General features: G+C 61.3%; 3 protein-coding genes across 4 annotated transcripts; 2 read left to right on the plus strand and 1 right to left on the minus strand.

Moving 5' to 3' along the window:
* KLHL17 (kelch like family member 17) lies at positions 1 to 4858 on the plus strand. Its single transcript, XM_049774513.1, has 12 exons — positions 1 to 199; positions 682 to 941; positions 1039 to 1160; positions 1266 to 1487; positions 1841 to 1957; positions 2085 to 2298; positions 2741 to 2885; positions 2967 to 3134; positions 3433 to 3521; positions 3614 to 3687; positions 3833 to 4014; positions 4122 to 4858. The coding sequence occupies exons 1-12, from the start codon at positions 78 to 80 to the stop codon at positions 4348 to 4350; spliced, it is 1944 nt and encodes a 647-aa protein (XP_049630470.1). The 5' UTR covers positions 1 to 77; the 3' UTR covers positions 4351 to 4858.
* A 33-nt stretch (positions 4859 to 4891) lies between these two features.
* On the plus strand, positions 4892 to 14537 carry PLEKHN1 (pleckstrin homology domain containing N1). 2 transcript variants are annotated; one of them, XM_049774509.1, is made up of 16 exons: positions 4892 to 5475; positions 5559 to 5658; positions 8508 to 8654; positions 8733 to 8813; positions 8903 to 8975; positions 10149 to 10276; positions 10347 to 10478; positions 10681 to 10761; positions 12276 to 12351; positions 12454 to 12575; positions 12893 to 13039; positions 13177 to 13302; positions 13399 to 13530; positions 13659 to 13850; positions 14021 to 14072; positions 14151 to 14537. In XM_049774509.1, the coding sequence occupies exons 1-16, from the start codon at positions 5171 to 5173 to the stop codon at positions 14270 to 14272; spliced, it is 2016 nt and encodes a 671-aa protein (XP_049630466.1). In that variant the 5' UTR covers positions 4892 to 5170; the 3' UTR covers positions 14273 to 14537. The 2 variants fall into 2 exon arrangements, with proteins under 2 accessions (XP_049630466.1, XP_049630465.1); XM_049774508.1 differs by having other exon boundaries at positions 10383 to 10478; positions 13177 to 13530.
* A 625-nt stretch (positions 14538 to 15162) lies between these two features.
* PERM1 (PPARGC1 and ESRR induced regulator, muscle 1) lies at positions 15163 to 18852 on the minus strand. The gene is made up of 3 exons (XM_049774547.1): positions 16218 to 18852; positions 15609 to 15734; positions 15163 to 15272 (listed from the first exon to the last, which is right to left on the minus strand). Exons 1-3 carry the CDS (start codon positions 18850 to 18852, stop codon positions 15163 to 15165), a joined length of 2871 nt encoding a protein of 956 aa, XP_049630504.1.
* Between the last annotated feature and the right edge of the window lie 5514 nt (positions 18853 to 24366).

Below are 24366 nucleotides of genomic sequence, written 5' to 3' on the forward strand. Positions count from 1 at the left end.
CGGCCCGTCCGTCCACCCGCGGCTCCCACTGCCCGTGCGTCCTCCGCGGCTGGGCGGCGGGCCCGGTGGCCGAGCTCATGCAGCCGCGCAGCGAGCGCCCGGCTGGCAGGACGCAGAGCCCGGAGCGCAGCAGCCCTGGGCCTGGGTCCGAGGCGCCTCTGCCGCCGCCGCCGCTGCCGCAGCCACAGCCACCGCCGGCGTGAGTGGGCCCGAACCCCGGGAGGAGCGGGGTGACCCCGCAGAGGACCCTCAGGTGCCCCAGCCCAGGCTCAGGCTGCCCGGCTGCCCCTCGAGCCCCCAGGGTGCAGGCAGCATCCTGGGCCTCTGGAGAACAGGGGGTGGGCATCTGAGCAGGGGCAGCCGAGGTCATGCTGGAGACACAGAGGTGGGCGTCAGGGCAGGGTCAGTCGAGGTCACGCTGGAGAACAGGGGGTGGGCATCAGGGCAGGGTCAGCTGAGGTCACGCTGCTTGGTCCGGGCCTGCCGCCTCCCCTTGTGGCCGCCTCCCGTGCTCGGTGTCAGCTGAGGATGCCAGGCAAGAGGACGGCACTGTCCAGGGTGGACACCACCGGCCCTGGGCAGAAGGTGGAGGGTGGCTGGGAGGGTGTCAGGAGGGAGCCAGCTAGCCAGACAGGAAGTCTCCAAGCGTGAGAACTGACCCCGCACCCCCTCTCTCTGCAGGACCGAGGCGGAGCGTCCCCGGCCCCGGCAGGCCTGGCCCCCGGCCCCCATGGAGGGCACGATGCAGTTGCTGACCCGGGAGGGCCACACCGTGTCCCACAACTCCAAGCGGCACTACCACGACGCCTTCGTGGCCATGAGCCGCATGCGTCAGCGCGGGCTGCTGTGTGACATCGTGCTGCACGTGGCCACCAAGGAGATCCGGGCCCACAAGGTCGTGCTGGCCTCCTGCAGCCCCTACTTCCACGCCATGTTCACGAGCAAGTGCCTTCCAGCCCGTGGGGGGTTGGGCCCGGTGGCTCAGAGGGGGAGCCCGGTGACCGCCTCGCTGCAGGCCTGACCTGCTCTTCCCCGCAGACGAGATGAGCGAGAGTCGGCAGACGCACATCACCCTGCACGACATCGACCCTCAGGCCCTGGACCAGCTGGTGCAGTTCGCCTACACGGCCGAGATCGTGGTGGGGGAAGGCAACGTGCAGGTGAGGTGAGGGGCCCGATGGTCAGCTCTCGGCTCTGGAGCAGCTCCGCTCCTCCGGCCCGGCAGCCCACTCGCGCCTCTCTCCCTTCCCCGCGCCCCCCCGCAGACGCTGCTCCCGGCTGCCAGCCTCCTGCAGCTGAACGGGGTCCGCGATGCCTGCTGCAAGTTCCTGCTGAGCCAGCTCGACCCCTCCAACTGCCTGGGCATCCGGGGCTTCGCCGACACACACTCCTGCAGCGACCTGCTCAAGGCGGCCCACAGGTACGTGCTGCAGCACTTCGTGGACGTGGCCAAGACCGAGGAGTTCATGCTGTTGCCGCTGAAGCAGGTAACCCCGCCCCAGCCTGACCCCCACCCCGCCCGGACCCCTGCCTCAGTCGTGTCAGCCCGAAGTCTGTCCGTGCTCGTCCCCCTCCCTGCAGCAGCTCATTCCTGGCCCGTCCTGGGCCCTCCTGTCCGCTTGCTTCCTTATGACCAACCCTCACTCCCTGCACCCCTTGAGCTCCCGACCCACCGGTGACCATGCAGCCACGTCCTCCAGACAGGGCTGGGCTGTGGCTCGGTTCTGTGGAGTCTGTGCGACCCCCTCCTCCTAGGATCCCGGGGTCCCCATTGACTCTCCCTCCCAGGCACCGCTCACTTGGTTCCCCAGGCCTCAGGTCTCAGGGTCCCCGCCCCCAGGTGCTGGAACTGGTCTCTAGTGACAGCCTGAACGTGCCTTCCGAGGAGGACGTGTACCGGGCCGTGCTGAGCTGGGTCAAGCACGACGTGGACACGCGGAGGCCGTACGTGCCCCGGGTGAGGCAGGGCCCCGGGGCCGCAGGGGCTGAGGGGGTCCTGCCCGGACCAGTTTCTGGAAGATTCCGGCGAGCAGGCGTGCACTGGGCTCGCCGGCCAGGCTAACTGTGCAGCGTGTCCCCCCCAGCTGATGAAGTGCGTGCGGCTGCCCCTGCTCAGCCGGGACTTCCTGCTGGGCCACGTGGACGCCGAGAGCCTGGTGCGCCACCACCCCGACTGCAAGGACCTGCTCATCGAGGCCCTCAAGTTCCACCTGCTGCCCGAGCAGAGGGGCGTTCTGGGCACCAGCCGCACTCGGCCCCGGCGCTGCGAGGGGGCCGGCCCTGTGCTCTTCGCTGTGGGTAGGGATTCCCGCATCCCCCTCACTTCCAGCATCACCCAAGTTCCCACTCACTTCCATATCCCCTCACTTCTGTACACCCCACTTCTTGCACCACCCCAGTCCCCACTCACTTCCCGCACCACTCAGACCCTGCTCACTTCCTGCATCCCTTCATGTCCTGTACCACCCCAGTTCCTGTTCACTTTCTGCTGCTCCCTCTCTTCCTGTATACCCCTCACTTCCTGCTCTCACCCCTGGATTCTGGCATTCACCCTCTTGCTTCCTGTACCCTTCCATCCTCACTTCCTGTATCCCACGACTCCTGTCCCTACCCCACTCACCCTCACTTCTGCACCCTCTCACTTCCTGCACTCCTGTACTTCCTATGCCTGACTTCCTGTGTCACCAGGACCCCTGACCCTCCTCCTCGCTGCTGTCCTTTGCTTCCTCTCCTTCCTCAGGTGGAGGCAGCCTGTTCGCCATCCACGGGGACTGTGAAGCCTATGACACGCGCACTGACCGCTGGCACGTGGTAGCCTCCATGTCCACTCGCCGGGCACGGGTGGGCGTGGCAGCTGTGGGCAACCGGCTCTACGCAGTGGGCGGGTAAGCGTCAGCATCGAGGTGTGCCTGGGCAGGGACGCGTGTGCCCTCTGGTCAGCCCTGACCCGGTGGACGCTCTCGCAGTTACGACGGCACCTCGGACCTGGCCACCGTCGAGTCCTATGACCCCGTGGCCAACACCTGGCAGCCTGAGGTGTCTCTGGGCACGAGGCGCAGCTGCCTGGGGGTGGCCGCCCTGCACGGGCTCCTGTATGCAGCCGGTGGCTACGACGGGGCCTCCTGCCTCAACAGGTAGGAGTGGGGTGGGGGCTGGCATCCTTGGGTGACTTGGCAGCTCAGGGAAGTGGCAGGGAGGCCTCACTGGACTCGAAGCTCCCTTGGCCACTCTTCTGAGCCGCTCCAGTTCCCGTTTTTCTCGCTGCAGAATTGTCCGGGCACCTCTGGCCTGTGCCCGACTGTTCTAGTGGGACTGGGTCCAAGGGTGTGACTGCTTGGCCCAGGATGTACGTTCCCCCAGCGGGAGGCTGAGACCCAGCCTCTGGGTCTCCCCGCCATTGCTCCAGGTCAGCAGCCACTCTGGTGTTCACAGCGCTGAACGTTACGACCCGCTGACGGGAACCTGGACGTCCGTCGCGGCCATGAGCACCCGAAGACGATACGTGCGCGTGGCCACGCTGGGTGGGTTACCGGGACTTTCTCCTCATGCCCCCCCCCCGGCCTGCCCGCCCCAAAACCTCACACACAACAAGGCGCGTGGGTTGCTCCTGCAGATGGGACCCTGTACGCCGTGGGCGGCTATGACAGCTCATCACACCTGGCCACCGTGGAGAAGTACGAGCCCCAGGTTGGAAACTGCTCCGCTTGTCCCAAGTGTCTCTCGGGCTAAAGACCTCCCCATCCACCACACTAGCCCCGTCTGTCCCGGAGCCGGGGATCCCAGTGATGTCGGTGATGTTGGCCCCTCTCTCTCCATCCCTCCCACCCTGCAGGTGAATGCGTGGACGCCTGTGGCCTCCATGCTGAGCCGACGCAGCTCGGCGGGGGTGGCCGTGCTGGAGGGGGTCCTCTACGTGGCCGGGGGTAATGACGGTACAAGCTGCCTCAACTCTGTGGAGAGATATAGCCCCAAGGCTGGCTCCTGGGAGAGTGTGGCGCCCATGAACATCCGCAGGTGGGGCTGGGTTCCCCTGGGCTGCATCCAGCCTGGCCCACTACCCGTACCCTCCCTCCCTGCCGCCCAGTCCCCAACTTGGTCCCAACTGGCTGTCCCATCTCCAGGAGCACCCACGACCTGGTGGCTATGGATGGATGGCTGTATGCAGTGGGCGGAAACGACGGCAGCTCTAGCCTCAACTCCATCGAGAAGTACAACCCCAGGACCAACAAGTGGGTGGCCGCCTCCTGCATGTTCACCAGGCGCAGCAGCGTGGGCGTGGCCGTGCTCGAGCTGCTCAACTTCCCGCCACCCTCGTCACCCACGCTGTCCGTGTCGTCCACCAGCTTATGACGCGGCCTCGGGGGGCGCCCACTGCCTCCACATGCCTTAAGCCTGCAGGGTGGCCCCCCGGGACGCTCTGCGCCGTCTGTCCATGTCTCCGCGTCCACTCGTTCGTGTCTCGTGTGTCCTTTATTTATTGACACGTGCGGTTATTTATTTCGTCGTCGCCGGACGCCGAGGAGTGCTGAAGCGCCAGGGGAGGGGTCCTGGGTCCCAGGAACCAAGCTGGCATGGAAGGGGGCAGCGGGCCAGACTGGTGTCGCCAGGGCCCAGCCCTCCTCAGACTGGCCGGGACAGGCTGCCTGCTGGGAAGGAGTCATGGCTTTCTGCGCTTTGCCCACCTGTCTGTCGCCTTCCCCGGCAGGCGCACACGCACCCCGAGTCCACTTGCAGAACGGTTTCCAACCCTGGCATCCTCCACCCCCGGGTCCTGTGTCAGTCAGGCGCCTCCGCGTGTCCTGGCCCCACACAGCATTATGTGCCAACTCAATAAATGTGTTTTGTTGGGCTGTGGGGACCTGAGGCTCAGCATCCGTCCGCCCCTCGGGGTCCCACTCGGGCTGGGAAGGGCTGGGGTACGGCTCGGAGTCGGAGCATGGCTGGTCCCGCGTGGGACAGCCGTGAGCACAGCGTGGTGGTAAGGCCCTGCCCGGCCTCCTGAGCCTCGGGGACCCCAAGCAACCCGGCAGGGGAGGACCCGGGAGGGGATTCCGGCTCCCCTTGTGCTGTGCTCCCGGCCTGTTCCTACCGCCAGGAGCAGACGTGGCCCTTAGGTCACAGGTGACTCAGGCGAGTGTCACTAGAAACAGGATGTGTGTTCACTGGGGGTATGGAAGCAACCAGCCACAGCCGAGTAGGACAGGACAGGCCGGCTGGCACTGAGGCAGGTGGGGATGGCCCAGAGCACAGTCCCGCCCTGGCTCCTCCTCCGTCGTGCCCATCCCTGAAGCACCACGGCACTCCTGTCCTGCCTGTCTGCCTGCCGGCTGGAGGTGCAGCAAAAAGCAGGACCCAGACGTCAGCTGCTCTGCGGCTGCCTGCACCTCCAACCATGGGGAACAGCCACTGTGTCCCTCAGGCCCCTCGGAGGCTCCGGGCCTCCTTCTCCAGGAAGCCCTCCCTGAAGGGAGTCAGGTGAGGGAGCGTGGGGCGGGGAGGTGGGGGTCATCCTCGCCCTACCACTGGGGGCCAGGCTGAGCGCCTTCCCTTGTCCCCAGGGAGGACAGCGCCAGGAAGCTGGCTGGCCTGTTGGGCAAGGAGGCCAGCCCCGACGGGGACACAGCCGCCGACAAGATCTTCTGCTACATCCCGGGGACGGTGAGCCGGTCCTTGCTGAGTGGGGCTCGGGGCGGAGCAGGGCAGGGGGGTGTCACTCAGCTCCAGGGGCTGCCCTGCCAGGCTTCAAGTCTAGTCCAAGGTGAGGAAGCAACTGCCCCGCCCAATTCATCATCCGAACGAAACTGGCCCAGGTCTGAGTCAGGGCTTGGCAGGGCATGGGCGGGGACAGAATGCAGGAGCTGCCGTGCCCTAGGGTCCCCATGGAGGGCCTGTGCCCCGGGGTCCACACTGGGGCCTGTGGTGCCCTGGAGCCAGGTCATCGCAGCGTGTCCAGGCAGGCCCCACAGGAACAGCCACGGGCCTCCTGTCAGTCAGGCTGCATCAGTCTGTGAACTCAGATGGATGTCGGCCCTCCGTTTCCCCTTGGAATCCTCTCAGCACTTCTCCCTCACTCTTTACCCCTCCACAGCCACAGCAACATGGCAAGAACATCCCCCCCCCCCCCAGAGCCGCCCTGCCCAGCTGTGGAGCGCAGGGGGCCAGGCCTCTTCCTAGTCTCGGCAGGGAGCCCCATATCTGGAGAAGTGGCCCCAACTTCTTACCACCCCAGCGTTCTCTGAGAGAATGCTTTTTGTGGGGCCCACTCCTGAAGGTGCTTGGGGGTTACTCCTAGCTCTGCACTCAGGGGTAACTCCCGGTAGTGCTCAGGCACCTTTTGGGGTGCCGGGGATGGAACTGGGTCTGTGGCACGCAAGACGAGCACCCTCCCCACTGTGCTATCTCCAGGCCCTGGTGGGGGAAGGAACGTTTGTGACTGGCAGAGTTTGAGAACAGGGCGTCTCATAGGGTCCTCTGAGCCCGTCTGTCAAGGCCTTCCAGGGCCAACTTCGAGACTGGGGCCAGCTACCAGCACACCCCGGGTCCAGGGCACCATCAACACAGCGCCATCTTCAAAAGCTGTTTCCCTGGAAAGTGGTCAGCGCACCTCTGTCCATCTCAGATTCCAGGTTCCTCCATCCAGACCCACACCCGCGGGGTCCCCTGCAGTGAGGGACCCTCCAGGTCCGCTCCTGGAGCTCCAGGGGGGGGGGTCTGTGTTCTAGTGTCTGGGGCAGTTCTTGTTTGTTTGTTTTTGTTTTTGAGTCACACTCAGTGGAGCTCAGGGGTTACTCCTGCCTTTGTGCTCAGAAATTGCTCCTGGGGGCATGGAGATAAGGCGTTTGCTTTTCATGCAGAAGGTCTGTGGTTCGAATCCTGGCATCCCATGTGGTCCCCTGAGTCTGCCAAGGAGCGATTTCTGAGTATGGAGCCAGGACTAACCCCTGAGTGCTGCCTGCTGTGACCCAAAAACAAACAAAAAAAATCCCTCCTGGTAGGCTTGGGGGACCATATGGGATGCCAGGAATCGAACCATGGTCCTGGGTCGACCGCGTGCAAGCAAACGCACTACCACTGTGCTATCTCTTAAGCCCCTCTGTGTCTTGTTCTCAGAGAGCAGCTTCAAGCCCGGTTGCACCCAAGGGTTTTGAGGCCTATTTCTCTTTCCTGTCTTGGCGTGACTGGCCACTTGGGTGTGGGTGCAGGAGGCCCCACCCAGAAGCAGAGGCAGGGAAGCCTCAGATCAGGCTGCTCACATTCCTGGACTTGCCCAAGAGGCAGCTAAAGTGGCCAGGCATGGCCTCTGCCGCTCCCACGGGCCCTTCCCAGTTCAGCCTGTCCTCACCGCCGCCCAGTCCACAGATGGGAGCCCACTTCGGGAGGGCTCCAGGGGACTCAGAACCGGAGGCAATGGATCCCTGAAAGCTGTAAGCTCAGTCCTTTTTTTCATTTTGTTTTGTTTTGTTTGTTTTTGGCCCACACCCGGAGGCACTCAGGGGTTACTTCTGCCTCTGCACTCAGAAATCACTCCTGGCAGGCTCAGGGGACCATATGGGATGCAGGGAATTGGACCCGCATCCATCCTGGGTCAGCCGCATACAACGCAAACACCCTACCACTGTACTCTCTCTGGCCCCAAGTTCAGTCCTTTTTTAAAAAAAATTGGAGGGGGGTCTTTTTGGCCACCTGGTGGTATTCAGGGGTTACTCCTGACTCTCCTGGTGCTGCCCTGCAGAACCACACAGGGGCCAAGCCAGGCTAGCAGATGGGGCCAGAGCCGAGGAGGGAAGTGGCGTGGAGGGCCAGGGACCCTGCAAGGACCAAAGGGTTGAGAATGCCGGCGTGCAGCTGAGCCAAGCTGGGAGGGGAGGGCCCTGGCAATGGGGTGGGTAGAATACCCCTCGGCCACCCCAGACCTGCCATGTTGGGCAGGCGGTGACCAACCAGGCCTGCCATGCTGGCAGCCGGACAGGCAGTGTTGAGTGTGTCCATGGTGGGTCTGGGTTTCAGCCTGTTTCTTGAGGACACTGAGCATCTTCCACTCAAACTGCTCTGGCTGGTCAGTCTCAGAGGTCCAGGACCAGGCGGGGGGGGGGGGCAGCAGCTCAGGAAGTGCCGCCGAGGCGTGGGCCGAAGCGGTGGCGCAAGCGGTAAGGTATCTGCCCATTCCGCACTAGCCTAGGAAGGACCGCGGTTCGATCCCCCGGCGTCCCATATGATCCCCCCAAGCCAGGAGTGATTTCTGAGCACAGAGCCAGGAGTAACCCCTGCGCACCACCAGGTAGAACCCAAAAAACAACCAAGCAGATAAACAAAAAAAAGGTAGTGCGGGTCTGGACTACAACTCTGACACCTTGTGGGGCAGCCCTTGTGCCCACTGTTCTCCCAGAGGATGCAGGGAGCGTGTGTCTGGACACGTGTGAGAGCTGTGTTTTCAGTCTGCACGTGTGGCTAAGGTGACACTAGTGGAGCCCATGCAGGGCCCCCCCCCTGAGTTTCGCTCCCTCCAGGACATCCCGGGGCTGCAGAACCAACTGGAGACCTCGGAGCAGCCGTTCCTCAGCATCTTCAGGAAGAGCCGGCGGAGGGTCCCCGTGCGGACACTGGGCAAGGTCGTGCACTACGCCAAGGTCCAGCTGCGGTTCCAGAACAGCCAGGTGGGGACAGAGCCGCACTGGGACCATCGGGGGCGCTTGTCGTGACCTCCGCCCCCAACCGCGGCCTGCTCTCCGCAGGAAGCCAGTGACTGCTACCTGGAGCTGTTCCCCGCGCACCTGTACTTCCAGGCTGTGGGTTCCGAAGGCCTCACTTTCCAGGTGGGACTACACGGGTGGTGAGAAGGGAGGACGGAGAGTCGGCTGCCAGGCCTCCAGCCTCCCCTGTGCCCTGTGCCCTGTGCCCGCAGGGCCTGTTACCGCTGACGGAGCTGAACGTAAGTCCTCTGGAGGGGACCGGAGAGCCAGCCTTCCAGATCACAGGTGCGGATTCGCTGGACCAGGGGTCCTCAACTTCTTTAAACGAGAGCTGCTAGTTCACTGTCCCTCAGACCCTTGGAGGACCAGACTATAGTTAAAAATAGCTATAGTTATTTATTTAATTAATAAAAGACTGGGGCCAAAGTGGTGGCACGGAGTAGTATGGCGTTTACCTTGCCTGTGCTAGCCTAGGACGGACACCTAGGTTCCATCCCCTGGCATCCCAAGCCAGGAGCAATTTCTTTTTTTTTTTTTTGGTTTTTCGGGCCATACCCGTTTGATGCTCAGGGGCTACTCCTGGTTACGCGCTCAGAAATTGCCCCTGGCTTGGGGGGACCATATGGGATGCCGGGGGATCAAAACATGGTCCTTTCCTTGGCTAGCGCTTGCAAGGCAGACACCTTACCTCTAGCGCCACCTCGCCAGTCCCAGGAGCAATTTCTGAGCACATAGCCAGGAGTAACCCCTGAGCATTAACGGGTGTGGCCCCAAACCCCCCACACACACACAAAAAGACTGGACAAATTTCTATGCACACTCCACATATCTTGTTTTGAAGTGGAAAAACAAAAAGGGAAAAAATGCAACATTTAAAACAAAAAAACAAAGCTGGAGCGGTAGCATGGCAGTAGAGCATTTGCCTTGCACACAGCTGACCCAGGACAGACCCAGGTTCGATTCTCGGCATCCCATGTGGTTCCCTGTGCCTGCCAGGGGCGATTTCTGAGCATAGAGCCAGGAATAATCCCTGAGCACTGCCGGGTGCGACCCAAAAACAAAACAACAACAACAAAAAGAAAATCAGCAAACTTATTAGAATTTCACTGGGAGCTTCGGGCCTGCTTTCGGTGGGCTGTAGTTTGAAGATGCCTGCCTGAGACTGAGAGGAGTCGAGAGACAGAGAGGAGGGAGTTGCACCCATCCCCCCTATGAGCACTGCAGGCCAGGATGAGTCAGTGGCTAAGCAGGACAGGCAGCAGCAGCATAACCACCAGGAGGGCCAAACAAATGTCTTCGTCGGGCCACATGTGACCCGAGGACCGTCTTGGGGACCCCTGCCTGGACCTGGTGTGCTGCGAGCAGCTTTCCCTCTGATGGGCACTTGGGCAGCAGGACACGGGACTCTGGGCCATACAGTGGCCGCTGACCCCACTGACCCTGCCGCCCTCTACGCAGGCCCGCTGCCCGCACCCCTGCTCGTGCTCTGCCCCAGCCACGAGGAGCTCAGCCGCTGGCTCTACCACCTGGACAAGCAGATGGCCCTCTCGGGAGGCCTGCGGCGCTGCCACTCGGCACCCCCGCAGGTCAGTGCCGGGAGCCCCCCCAGCCTCCGCCCCCAGCCTCCTCCGCCTGCCCCTGACCCCCCTTTGCCAGGGCCCCCCTGAGGACGAGCTCCCCTGGACTCTGCAGCGCAGGCTCACCAGGATGCGGACCCTGTCTGGACGCCACGCCGGGGGCAGTGCCATTTGTGCCTCCAGGGTGAAACTGCAGCACCTGCCGTCCCAGGTGACCAGCGGGGGTGGGGTGGGGTGGGGTGGGGAGGGGAATGGAACACGGGACAAGGGACCTGGGGACACGGGGGCACTTGGGGAATGGGGAGACATGGGGTGGACGGAGGCATCGGAGGGGCATGAGGGTGTGGGGACAAATATGGGGACATGGGTGAGGACGGGCGCACAGGACCCGGGACATGTGTTCTTCACCCCAGGAACCGTGTGACCGGCTGCTGCTCCTGTACCCCAACTCTCTAGCTATTTTCTCCGAGGAGCCCGACGGACTTTGCTTCAAGGTGAGGCGGCCCCCGCGTCGCACACGGAGGAGACGCCCAAGGGTGGGTGGGGCAGCGGGTCAGGAGGAACCTGTCTGTCAACCTGTCTGTCGGCTGCTAGAGCTGCTGCCCCCACCAGGTGCGCTGGCTGCTCAGGAGCTCCCAGCCCCGGTGCAGAAGGTGCCCGTCTTGGGGGGCCTCCCTGTGATCCATCTCGAAGAACCCCACGTGGTCCATCTCGGGGGACCCTCCCCCGGGCAGTCATCGGGGACACGGTCCAAGTGACAATGGCCCTGAGGGTGCTGCCCTCTGCCCACCCTGTTCTGATAGGGGCCCCCCTGGGGGGCATGTCCTGGCTGAGTCTGTGCGCATAGGTGCCTCCGTGTTTATGAATAGGTATGTGTGTATATGCGTGTCCGTGAATGTGAGTACATGTGTGTGCCCACGGGCTTGAGTACTTGAGTGTGTTCGTGGATGTGAGTACGTGTGTCTATGGGTCTGAGTACATGTGAGAAGGGTCTGAGCACATAGATATGTGCCCATGGGTGTGAAACATTGTGTGTTCTGGGGGTATAAGCAATGTGTTCATGAGTGTGAGAACACGTTCTTGTGTGAGCACATAGCTATGTGTGTCCGTAGGCATGAGCACATGTGTGTCCAGGGGTGTGAGACATGTAGTCATGGTTGTGAGCACATGTGTGTGTATGCCATGGATGTTGTATTAATTATTTATTATAAAGTCCTAGAGGTGGATGGTGGATGGATGGATGGATGGATGGATGGTGAAGCCTTTCCCGGCTCGGCCCCTACAGCCCCTATGGCCTGGTGCGTCTGTAGACATCAGGGCGAAGAAATGATCCACAGGCAGGCGGATGAGTTTCAGGAGTCACCCAGCTTGATTCCAAGGGTCTAACCGCCATGGACATATTCCTCACGTGGCCTCTAAGCTAACCAGCCCCTCTGCACCCAACCTGTCTCCACCCTACCTGCTGCGTCCTCCTTGCTGCCACTTCTGTCTGTTCCCCCCACTCCCAGCTGCGGAAGTGTCTGACCGTTCAGATAAGCTTAGCATTTGGCTTCGGGAGGGGTGACACGTGGATATGAATATGTGTGTGTCCATTGGGCGTGAATGCATACATGCATGTTTAGAGTTGTGAGTCCATATGTGTATCATGTACGTAGTCGCATTGTGCCATGTTGGTAAGCACAGGTGTTTGTGAGTCCGTGGATGTGAGCGCATGTCTTCATGGGTGTGAGTACACATCGTGTGTGTGGGTAGGAGCACATACATATGTGTGTCCATGGTGGGAGCACATCTGCAAGTGTCCATAGGTATGGCCCTCCATGTACACACTTCCACAGGTGTGAGCACACGGATGTTCGTGGGTGAGAGCACAAGAGTATGAGTGTTTGTGTGTGGGCACGTATTGTGTGCCCATGAGTGAGTGCACGTCCCTGCACGGGGCTGTGCACTGGTGTGTACACGTTCTGTACACGTCCGTGCATGCGAGGGCTGCTTTGCCCGTGTCCGGCAGGGGGAGCTGCCGCTCAGCGCCATCCACATCAACCTGGAGGAGAAGGACAAGCAGATCCGCTCCTTCCTGATCGAAGGTGACCTGGGACGGGGGAGGCTGAGCCTGGAGGAGGTGGGGAGATGTCTCTGCGGGGAGACGCTGCCGCCGGCCAGGCTGCTCACGGGGGCCCGTGTGTCAGGTCACCTCATCAACAGCATCCGAGTGCTGTGTGCCACCTACGAGGACTACAGCCGCTGGCTGCTGTGTCTGCAGGCCGTGACCGGCTCCCAGAGCTTCTCAGGACTCCGGGCACCCCCACAGGTGAGGACCAGCGGGGGAAGGGACGCTGCCCACAGCTCCAAGCCCAACAACGGGGCCATTAGGCAGGTAGAAGGCCAGTTCAGGGGCCAGAGTGATAGCACAGCGGGGAGAGCATTTGCCTTGCAAGCAGCCAACCTGGGTTCGACCTCCAGCAGCCCAAAGGGTCCCCAAGCACCACCAGGAGTAACTCCTGAGCACCTTCAGGTGTGACCCCAGAAACAAAAGTAAACAAAAAGAAACCAGAGGATGAGCCCGGGTGGACGTATGGGTGGGGCCACTGTCCTGCTCACTTGGCCACACGGCCACCCGCTGTCCAGGTCGGGGGCAGTGGCCGAGGCTCACTCTCCTCAGATGGAAGAACCAGCTGGGACTCGGGGCGCCCTGCGTCCCCGTCCATTCACACTCATTCCCTCCCCGAGTCCACAATGCCACCTCCCGTGAGCTGCCCTGCACAGGCTCTGCCCGTGAGTACCAGGGAGGCCAAGGAAAGGGCTGGGCAGGCGGGGCCCCTCCATGAGGGACCTTAGACTGGGAGTTGGGGAGCTCCCTGTGCCAAGGGCACTGTGGAGACGTGGACAGACCTTCAGATGTGACCACCCAGGAGCCGGGCAGCACCAGCCGGCACAAGGCGGAACTGAGAAGGGGCAGCAGCGCTCACGCCCCCAGGAGCAAGGCCCGGGGAGAGCGGTCTGGCCCAGTCAGCCCCCTGCACCTGGACCTGACCAAGGTGGGCCCGGGAGCTGGCCTGCCCTCCGTCCGCAGGGCCCCATCCAAGGAGCGAGCCCCAGGAACCTGTGTCCTTCCTGTCCTTCCTTGTCCACAGCTGAGCGTGGATAGTGGCCTCGAGGCCCAGGATCCCTCTCTGGAGACCCCACAGTCCCCGCTCTACGCCGACCCCTACACGCCCCCGGCCACCTCCCACCACAAGATCACAGACGTCCGGGGCCTGGACGAGGTCAGTCTGGCCACATTCCAGGCTCACCCGACTTTAATCGCTCGGCGCGTGCTGCAGGCTCAAGGCTCTGGGGGTGCCCCAGGTCCACAACCCAGCAGGACCTCAGCCCTCATGTCCTCTCCTGACAGTTCCTCAGCGCCATGCAGAGCTCGTTGGGGACCGAGCCCCCCGGCTCCTTCCCTTCGGTTCCCGTGTCTGTGCCTGTGTCGGATCCCAGCTGTGGACCCTCCAAGAAAGGCAATCTGGTGTCCCGAGCAGCCCCTCGGCACCGGGGCTCCCTTCGAGGCCGGGTCCCGCCGCATCCAGATTCCCCAAAGCTCGTGAGTTGCAGCTTGTTTCTGTCCCCCCAAAACCCCAATTAGCGTGGCCCGAAGGGAGCAGAGGTGGTCATGGGGTGAGGTGGGTGGGGAGCAGGGCAGGAGAAGAGGAAGGGCAGCTGGCCCATCCCCCACCCTGGGGCTCTATCTGAGGCTGAGGTTGGATTCCCCAGGTCTCCCCCCGAGGGAAGGAAGGGTTGCCACCCTCCACGCTGCCTTCCTCAGGTGAGTGGCCAGCCCACCGGGGGGCCGGGACGGGTCCCCAGGGTGGGTACATGAACATTCACTCTGCGCTTCCCCCAGATGGCCGCCCCTCCAGGACCCACGACCACCACCTCTGGGACAAGGCACCGTCCCCCTCCCGGCAGCAGTGGCCCCGGCTCAACGTGCCCGAGACAGAGGGGGGACCCCTGCACTGGATCTGAACCCCACGAGGGCTGCGCCTGCCAGCACCCACCCGGAGTCAGAACTGAGTGGGAGACCCCAGGTTTGGGAAGGACCCAAGATTCTGGCGGCCCTCGGGGGACACCCTGAAGAACTGGACCATGACCACTGCTGGAGAGGGAGCAGGGGAGGGGCTACACCTGGGGTGAGAGCAGCACAGGGGTACAAGGGTCTGAGGGCAGGCGGGGCATCGTGGCCTGTGTGGGACAGGTGGAGAGGAAACAGAAGTAAAGTCGCAGAAAGGTTTATTGTACGTGTCACTGTCTGTTCTGCCCCATCCACCGGCCATCCCCAACATCCCAAGCTCCACCCAGTCCTGACCTGCCTCCCTCCCTCCTACCTAGCACTCTCTTCAGGGAGATGCTGCAGGCTTCTGTCCCAGACCCTCACTACAGGCTCCTCCACCCTCACTGCTCCCCACGAAGCGGCCACTGCCTCAGACCCTCAGACACGGTGCCAGTACCTAACCCGTGGCCTGGATGGTGAGTCCAGCCACTCAGCCCCTGCCCAGCAGTCCCTGTTGCTTCTGCTGCCCTGAAACCAGCTCTGCCCCCTCCCAGCTCACCAAGTGACCCCAGGAGGCCTGTTTAGACGCTGAGGTTTGCCACGATGGTTCCCTGGTGTGAAGCCCGCTTGGCCCAGGCTCACAGGTCTGGCTGGCACCTTCCTCACCTTCCACGTGCTTCTCGCTGCCCCCATCCATACTGTGATGCACACGTGGGGCCTGAGCCACTGCCTGGACACGCAACTGAGTCCCAAGTCAGTCCTCCCTGCCGAGAGGCCGTGGGCAGCAAGTGCCTGGCAAGGCGGGCAGAATCTTGTCCTGGCACCAGATGCTGCTCCATGCGCTGCGACTCCCGCTGGGCCCGTCCTAGGAGCTGGGGCTGGGACTCCGGCTGCCGGGGGGGCTGCGGCGGCCCCGACTCACCTGCCGCCGGAAGTAGCGGATGGCCGAGATGGTGCCGAGGTTGGCCAGCAGGACTGTGGGAAACATGAGGCGCCTGAGCTCTGGCTGCCCGGCACCCTGGGTACCCTGGCCTCCTGCCCCTCGGCCCTACGGTCCAGGCTTGGCGCAGCAGAAGGGTGGTTGAGGGGAGCCTCTCGGAGAGGAGTCCGGCTCCCTCAGCTGCTCGGCCCAGGTGGGGGAGACTGACACCCCTTCTCAGGCTGCTGGCCCACCTGGGCCCCACCCCAGAACCCACCTGTCCCCCATCAGGCCCACCTGTCTCCCAACCCCCAGGGCCCACCTGTTCGCTAGTTCGCAGGACCCACCTGTTTCCTAGTCCCCACGGCCCACATGTTCCCCCCAGGGCCCACCTGTTTTCCAGGCATCCGGGGTGTGCAGATCTGACGTCCTCACAGCCCAGGAGGCGAAGGCGACAAACACCAGACACATATCTTTCTGGCTGACGGTGAACGGAGTGAGGGGACTCCAGGGCTCTCCTAGGACAAGAAGCGAGTTCTGAGCTCTGGTCACTGATGTTGGCTTATCAACATCCTCTGAGGAAATAGCAAGTGGACTCCATGAAATTCCTGACCTGCACCCCAGGGGAAGGGAACAGGTGCTGCCCCCACACTGCCTGCTAGGGGCTGGGGAGCTGAGCTCTGAGCATAGGGCAGTGGTCAGCGCAGTCAGGCCCTGAGGCACAGCAACAGCCTGGACTGCCACTTGGGCCCTTTCCTGGATGACTGGAGCCCTTCATCCTCCTCCCTCCTTCCTCCTTTTACTTCTCCCTCCTCCCTTCCCTCCCTCTTTCCTCCTTCCTCCTTCTACCCTTCCTTCTCCTTCCCTTTCCTCCCTCCCTACTTCCTCGCCTTTCCCCCTCACTCTTTCCTGCCTCCCTCCTTGCTCCCTCTAGCGGCCCCTGGCTGAGCCCGCAGACTGTGTCCCCAGGCTCACAGGCCCTGGGCCCTCGCAGCACCCACCTGCTTGCCTGAGCGCCAGTTGCAGTTGATCCCGGGGGGCATTCAGCCCCGCTTCCTGGGCCAGAACCTGGGGGGGCGGCTCTTGGACCCTGGCCTGCAGCTGAAGGACAGCCGGCTCCAACACGCTTGTCTGACCGTCTCCAAGGAAGTGCTCGTAGGCTTCCGGAATGGTGATGGGCTCCTGCTGCTTCTCGGGGCCTGAGCCCTGGACACCTGCCCTGTGCCCTGGCCTCTGGGCACGGCTGTCCCTGAAGAAGAATTCACACACATCCGGCCACTGGACTTCAGTTGGGGCCTCCGCGGCCTCCTCGGCCTCTTCGTCCTCCTCCTCAATGGTGTCACAGAAGAAGAACTCGTAGGCCTCAGGGAGGGTCACCACAAAGGAGCTCCGAGACCCGTAGCTCGCGGTGGCAAAGGGGGCAGGGGGGGGCAGGTGCTTAAGGATCCGGGGCTGGGGGGGCCGAGACCCAACTGCCACCGCGTCCCAGGCTCCAGGGCCCGCCCCCACCGCTGTCCTGGGGGCTGAGGGCCAGACTGAGGCAGGAGAGGGGGCTGCTGGGCCCCCTGCTGACCCTGGCTCCTCAGGGCAGGGGGTCGGCATGGAAAATCGCACTTTCTTCCTCTTGGAGACTTGGGCAGAGCCAGCTGAGGTACCCACTGGGGGGTGCCCGGGGCTGCCTGCTGATTGTCCTCCTGTGGGCTCTTCTCGGGACCACCCTGGAGCCACCACAGGACTTGGGCCTGGCTCCTGCGTGGGCACAGGCCCCGGACCCAGAGCAGCCTGTCCGGACGGGGCAGTGGGGCCAGGTGGGGGCAAGCTCTCGGAGGACTGCGCCGTCTCCACTGGGGCTGAGCCCAGCTCTGGCTGGCCTGCTGGGCTGAGCGAGCACAGGTCTGGATCCAGTCTGGGCTTGGGGGTGGGTGTAGACAGAGGTGTGTCAGGCTGAGGCTTGGAGACAGGTGTCCACAGAGGCACTTCGGCCTGAATCTTGGAGGTGGGAGTAGACGGAGGATTACTGGGCTGAGGTTTGGAAGCAGGGATAGACAGAAGCGTGTCACTCTGAGATGCAGAGGCACGTGTAGACAGAGGCATGTTGGACTGAGGCTTGATCGCAGGCATAGACAAAGGAGAGTTGGACTGAGGCTTGGAGGCGGGCATAGACAGAGGCGTGTCGGGTTGAATCTTGGAGGCGGGTGTAGACAAAGGCGAGTTGGACTGAGGTTTAGATGCCGGTGTACACAGAGGCGAGTCCGACGGAGGCTTGGAGGCAGGTGCAGACAAAAGAAAATCAGGATGAGGCAAAAGAAAATCAGGATGAGGCTTGGAGGCGGGTGTAGACAGAGGCGTGTTGGGTCGTACCTTGGAGGTGGATGTAGGCAGAGGAGAGTCCGACTGAGGCTTGGGGGCAGGTGCAGATAAAGGAGAGTCAGGCTGAGGCTTGGAGGCGGGCGTAGACAGAGGCGAGTTGGACTGAGGTTTGGATGCAGGTGTACACAGAGGCGAGTCCGATGGAGGCTTGGAGGCGGGTGTAGACAAAGGAGAATTGGGCTGAGGCTTGGAGGCGAGTGTAGACAGAGGCGTGTTGGATTGAATCTTGGAGGTGGATGTAGACAGAGGTGAGTCTGACTGAGGCTTGGGGGCAGGTGCAGACAAAGGAGAGTCAGGCTGAGGCTTGGAAGCCGGGGTAGACAGAGGAGAACCAGGCTGAGGCTTAGAGACGGGTGCAGACAGAGGTGTGTCGGGTTGAATCTTGGAAGCGGGTGTAGACAGAGGCCGGTCTGACTTATTCCCCAAGCTGTCAGGGCAACCGCCCTGGCCCAGCAAGGACCCAGTGCAAGGCTCAGCCACAGAGGTCATCGTGAGCAAGTCTTGACCTTGCTTGGTGGGAGAGGCAGAGGCAGAGGCAGGCGGATCCAAAGCCGCCTGCTCGGATCCACGAGAGTCTTCCTGCCTAGTCCCTGGGGTCCGTGTTGCAGCCACAGCCAAGGGTTTTTCACCCTGGGGCCCCGGACCCCCAGGGCCGGCATCAGCCCCCTGGACTGGAGTGGGGCCCAGGGTGCCAGAGCGTCCCCCGGCCTTGGCACCCGCAGAGCGCCGTTTCTTCCTGCTGGGGCTGCGGGTCGTGGCTCCGGGGCTACTGGGGGCCACAATAGGGGCAGCGTTGCGGGCGGGGGCCTCCAGACTTTGAGAAGCCTCTTCGGCGGCGCTGGGGACAGGGTCCCGGGGGGCTGGCCCCTGCAGGAGCCGCTGCATCTCGACTCCAGGAGGCCGGGGGAAGGATGAGCTCTGGCCGGAGTCGAGGGACGGCCAGACTTCTGAGCCTGTGGACGTGCCCGGTGTCTGCTGACTGGCCCCGAGGGCCGGGCCAGACTCATGCCAAGACCTGCTGACCAGCTGCCGGGTGACCGCCTTGTCCTCTTCCTCGAAGCCAGCCTGGCCCCTCCTTCCTGCCGGAGCAGATTGTCCCTTGGGATGGGACAGGGGCCCGGGGGGGCTGCTGCCGCTGCTGTCCCCTGGGTCAGTGTCATCCCCGGAGGCCAGGCTGGCCTGCAAGAGGTCACACTCGGCGGCCGTGGCAGAGAACTCAGCCCATTCCTGCTCACTGAGGTGGACGCTGTACTGGAAGTTCTCCATTTCCATCAGCACAGGCGGTCAGCTGGCACAGGGGGGCTTTTCACGGGCCTGCCTCCCTGCGCCCCACCCCGCACTCTGGGGCAGTCCTGCCGCCTGGGCCCCAGGCCAGCTCTCCATCTGGGCCTGGAAGGAAGCACATGGAGCCAGAGGGCATCATCTTCCCCAGAGGCCCTGACCCTTTCGAGGCGGCCTGAAGGGCTCCCCGGATCCAGACTGGGCTTCAGCTCAGCACCGCTGGGTGCTGCCTGAGTGGGCTCCACCCTCCCGGCTCTCTCTGCCACCCTCACCAAACTCACAGGGCCAGAGGCAGATCTGGCTTGGCCCAGCGCCCCTGCTGGCCGTGGGGAAGGGCCCCAGTGCCCAGATGACCAGCCTTGGGTGTGACCTCTGTCAGCTGGGTTTCCTTAAGTTCACCAACATGCTGGCCAGAGGCTGCTCAGAGGTCATCCAGGGCCTGCCAGGGGCTGGTCAGCAGGTCAAAGAAGGGAAAAAAGCCTCTCGTCTCCCACAGCCCGTAGGCCACGCAGGGCGCCTGGAACAGGCCTGTCCAGCCGCCCGTGCCGCTGAAACCAGTGCCCTGAGCTGGTGTTCACTCTGTCAGTTCCAGGACTTGGGGAGACTGGGCCCCGTGAATTCCTGACCCACGAACCTGGTCCTCTTTTATATGGTCCTTGGGGAGTGCCCCATGGGGCTGCCTGTCTTCGGGAGTCCCTTAGGTGGGGGAGGGGATCACAGCATCCTACCTGTGTCTCCGTGGCCAGCTGGGCAGCAGTGCTGGTGTCCGTCCGAGCAGCATGGTGCCAGCTCCCGCAGAGACTCCGCCCACCGCTCAAAATACACCCCTGGTCACATGTCCCTGCAGCACCGTGTCCCCGCCACAAATAGATGGCCTTGGGGGCCCCGCCAGGCAAGGCCTTTCTGGCACGTCAGAAGCTACAGGGGGCCTGCCAGCAGGTGAGGCACACGGGCCTGTCTCGAGCTGGGGACCCTCGTGACTCCCATCTGAGGGGCTCCTGACGCCCCATCCCATGGGCCCCCACGTAGCTGGTCCTTGTGGGGCCGAGGACTCGAGCCCGCACTAAAGAGAGCAGAGGGAGTCCCAGAGCCCAGGCTCCGAAGGTTCCAGGAGGTCCTTGGGAGGAACCCACTGTCCCTGTTGCTGGTGGGGGTGCAGGTGGGGGTGGCAAGCGTGGGCTGCTCCCAGCATCTGCCCTGACCTCGGCTCCCCTGCGCAGGGCCAGGAAAGGATCTCGGTGGCCACCGCAGTGACACAGGCGGGAGGAGCTTCCAGGACGGAAGGAGCTGGACAGTCAGAGACGCTGTGGCAAAGAGCACATGCACAAGAGATGTGGAGGGCCTGGAAGAGGTCTGGAGACCCAGCATGGGACAGGGACTTAGGGCAGGGTGGTGCGATGGGCAGCATCTGAACCTGCTTCACATGGGCCCATGTACCGCCAGGTGTGATCCTGGAGACCCATAGAGCTCTGCAGGGCAGTCTTGATGGCCCCCAAGGCTCTGCACCATTAGGTCCAAGCCCTGATTATGATTATTATATTATCATTTTGATTCTTGAGTCACACCCAGCAGCGCTCAGGGGTTACTTCTGGCTTTGTGCTCAGAAATCGCTCCTGGCAAGCTTGGGGGACCATGTGGGATGCCTGGATTCGAACCACCATAGTCCTGGGTCTTCTTCATGCAAGAGAACCGCCCTTACTGCTCTGCTATCACTACAGCCCCAGGCCCAAGCCTTGAGCTGTCAGCTCAGCTGCTGAGAACAGGCCTTGCTGCCTGAGGACTGCAATAAGCCCAGCCTCTGCCATCCTGAAGAAGTGGGCCAGGCAGAGGCCCACGGCTGGCAGCAGGGAGGGGTTGTATGCCGAGAACCACACACAGGCTTCAGCTCAGTAGACGCGTGTGACCATTCCCACAACCGCACCTGTGTGGTGTCCCTGCCAGAGCCCGGGTCCGGGATCGCCTCTCGTCCATGACACGCCTGGTGGCCTCTCTCCTCACCCCACTACTGAGATCCAAGGTGTCAGGGTCGCCCGCCTGAGAGCCTCAGACCATTGGGTGTCTCGCTGAGTTCAGGACAGGACTGTCCAGGAGATGGCCTAGGCACTTCCCGGTGCATCGCCAGCTCCAGCTCTGGGCCAATAGTATCTGAGGTGCCTCTAGACTGGGGTTCCCATGCCCCCCATTCCCATTAATTTTCTACTGCGCCTTGCAGAACTTGGGAACCACCTAGTCATGCCTGTGCGCAGGTGACCCGGCTAGAGGGAAGAGGGCAGGGGGCTGAACCCTCCCCCCAGCCAAGGACACCATTGTTAGCTTCCTGAAACCTCAGGGCGGGACAGGGCTAGAATTCTCAGCTTGTTGTGATGTCCATATCTCCTTCACCCACACAATGTCCTCTGAGTGTGCTAATCCCAATTCCCACCCTTATCTCTGACCCACAGCTTTCCAGAGCCGTGCCAGAACTAGCCAGGGGCCAAGGGTCATGCCTCCCTTTGCTTCTCATCACAAGAGGGGTCAGGATTTCACAGGCTGGCCTGGCACAAACATGCCCATTTTCGTTTCAGGCCTTTTCCAGTTTGCTGCTGTTACAAATAGTGATGTTGGGGCCAGAGCGATGCCGCATCAGTAGGGTATTCGCCTTGCACACAGCCAACCAGGGACAGACCCGAGTTCGATCCCCAGCATCCCATAGCCTACCAGGAGTGATTTCTGAGCGCAGAGCCAGGAGTGTGACCCAAATACAGAACAAAACCAAGAAAACCAACAACAAATAGTGATGTTGCAAACACTCTAATCCTTCCTTCCTTCCTTCCTTCCTTCCTTCCTTCCTTCCTTCCTTCCTTCCTTCCTTCCTTCCTTCCTTCCTTCCCTCCCTCCCTCCCTCCCTCCCTCCCTCCCTCCCTCCCTCCTTCCTTCCTTCCTTCCTTCCTTCCTTCCTTCCTTCCTTCCTTCCTTCCTTCCTTCCTTCCTTCCGTCCTTCCTTCCCTCCCTCCCTCCCTCCTTCCCTTCCTACCAACAGGCTGTGCTCAGGGCATTCCAGGCTCCAGCCCCAGATTTCTTTTGCTTTTCACAAGGAAACCAAGGGCTGTATACCCAGGAGGAAGAGTCTGGCCTGGCATTGCTTTGGGAAGCCCATGTGGCTATGAAGACAGCTCGGTCAGCGGATATTGCCCAATGGTTCCCTGAAGTGATCGTCTCTGTCACCCTAAGGAAGATCATGAGGTGAAGGGCCGAAGGAGAAGCAGAGTGCTGTCCCTGCAATGGCCACCAGAGGACATGAGACCTCTATCAGGCAGGAGCCAGGAACTGGTCCCAAAGCCCTATGGAGAACTTTTCAATGAGCAGTTCTTCCCTGCTTGTCTCAAATGCTCTTCATGGATTATGGATTTTTTATTTTGATAGTCAAATACTGTGCCTGGCACCCCTTCATTAATAGTGCAAACCAGAGTCAAAAAAGAGGGGGGGGGCAAAGTGATATAATAGCACAGCAGGGAGGGCGTTTACCTTGCACACAGTCGACCAAGGTTCGATCCCCAGCATCCCACACGGCCCCCAAGCCTAACAGGAACTATTCCTGACTGCAGAGCCTGAAGTAATCCCTGAGCACCATTGGTGGGGGGGGAGAAGAGACAGACAGAGACAGAGACAGAGAGAGACAAAGAGACAGAGAGAAGAGAGAGAGAGAGGCCACAGAAAGCAGGCAGGGGAGTGTGGGTAAGAAGGAAACTGTTGACATTTGTGGCAGGAAACACACTGGTGAAAGTTGTTAAACATTGTATAACTGTAACTCAATCATGAACAAATTTATTTGTGAAAAAGATACTATTATGAACAACCTTGAAAACATGATGTTGGGGCCAGGCGGTGGCGCTAAAGGTAAGGTGCCTGCCTTGCCAGCGCTAGCCTTGGACGGACCGCGGTTCCATCCCCCGGTATCCCATATGGTCCCCCAAGCCAGGAGCAACTTCTGAGCTCATAGCCAGGAGTAACCCCTGAGCGTTACCGGGTGTGGCCCAAAAACCAAAAAAAAAAAAAAAAAAAAGAAAACATGATGTTATATATTTTTTTTCTTTTGGCCTAGAAGCGATATTAAAAAAAAAAGGAAAAAAGGCCCAGATAAATAGCATAGAGGTAAGGCTTTGCCTTGTATGCAAAAGGACAGTGGTTCGAATCCCAAATCTCATATGGTCCCCCGAGCCTGTCAGGAGCAATTTCTGAGCGTAGAGCCAGGAGGAACCCCTGGGCACTGCCGGGTGTGACCCAAAAACCAAAAGCCAAAAAAAAAAAAAAAGGAAAAATGAATACTATATGTATTCTTTTTTATTTTTGCGGGGCGGGGGGGGGGGAGCCATACCCGGTGACATTCAGGGGTTCCTCCTGACTATGCCCTCAAAAATCGCTCCTAGCTTGGAGAACCATATGGGACGTCGGTGGATCGAACCGAGGTCCATCCTAGGCTAGCTAACACTTGCAAAGCAGATGCCTTACCGCTAGCACCACCACTCCGGGACCCCTGTATGTATGTATTCTTAAATCTGTTAAGTTTCCACTGCAGGCCAGAGAGATAGCACAGCCGTAGGGCATTTGCTTGCATTCAGCCAATCCAGGATAGACGGTGATTCAAATTCCCAGAATCCCGTAAGGTTCCCCAAGCCTGCCAGGGGCGATTTCTGAGCACAGAGCCAGGAGTAACCCCTGAGTGCCACTGGGTGTGACCCAAAAATAAAACCAACCTTCCCGGGGCAGAAGAGATAGCACAGCAGCATTTGCCTTGCAAGCAGCCAACCCAGCACCTAAGGTGGTTGGTTCGAATCCCGGCGTTCCATATGGTCTCCCGTGCCTGCCAGGAGCGATTTCTAAGCAGATAGCCAGGAGTAATCCCTGAGCACCGCTGGGTGTGGCCCAAAAACCAAAAAAAGAAAATAAATAAATAAACTGTAAAGGAAGCTTGAAACAGCCGTCAGGCAAGGACAGGAAAGTGGGCTAGACGTGCCCTCAAAAACACTGGGGTCGTACAGGCATCCATGACAATTCTGGGAGTTTCCTGACTGCCTTGTCTCACCCACCCCCTTCACAATTGTGGGAAAATGCCAGATGTCATGTAACCAACCTTCCCAAAATTGTTTTCTCTGTACACAGACGCATGAGCTGTCACCGAGCCCTAAAGTGAACCTGCCTGTCACTCTGACCTGTGATCCTGGCTGGCCTCCCCTTCTCTCCTCACAAGACATCCACCGCAAAAGCCAGTCAAGTGGCTTTCTTCATGCAGCTGGGCAGTTTGTCTGAAGTGTATGAATGGAATCAAGCATGAGAACTGGTTTGTGCAGTAAAAGTCTGGCCTTGGTCCCTTGGCATGATTTTTTGTGGGTAGGGGGATTTGAGCCACACCGGGCTGTGCTCAGGGATTACTCCTGGCTCTGTGCTCAGAAATCGCTCTTAGGGGACCAGAGCAGTGGCACAGTGGTAGAGCGTTTGCCTTACTCACGCTAACCTAGGACA

This window comes from Suncus etruscus, chromosome 6 (assembly GCF_024139225.1).
Source record: "Suncus etruscus isolate mSunEtr1 chromosome 6, mSunEtr1.pri.cur, whole genome shotgun sequence".
Taxonomy (NCBI): domain Eukaryota; kingdom Metazoa; phylum Chordata; class Mammalia; order Eulipotyphla; family Soricidae; genus Suncus; species Suncus etruscus.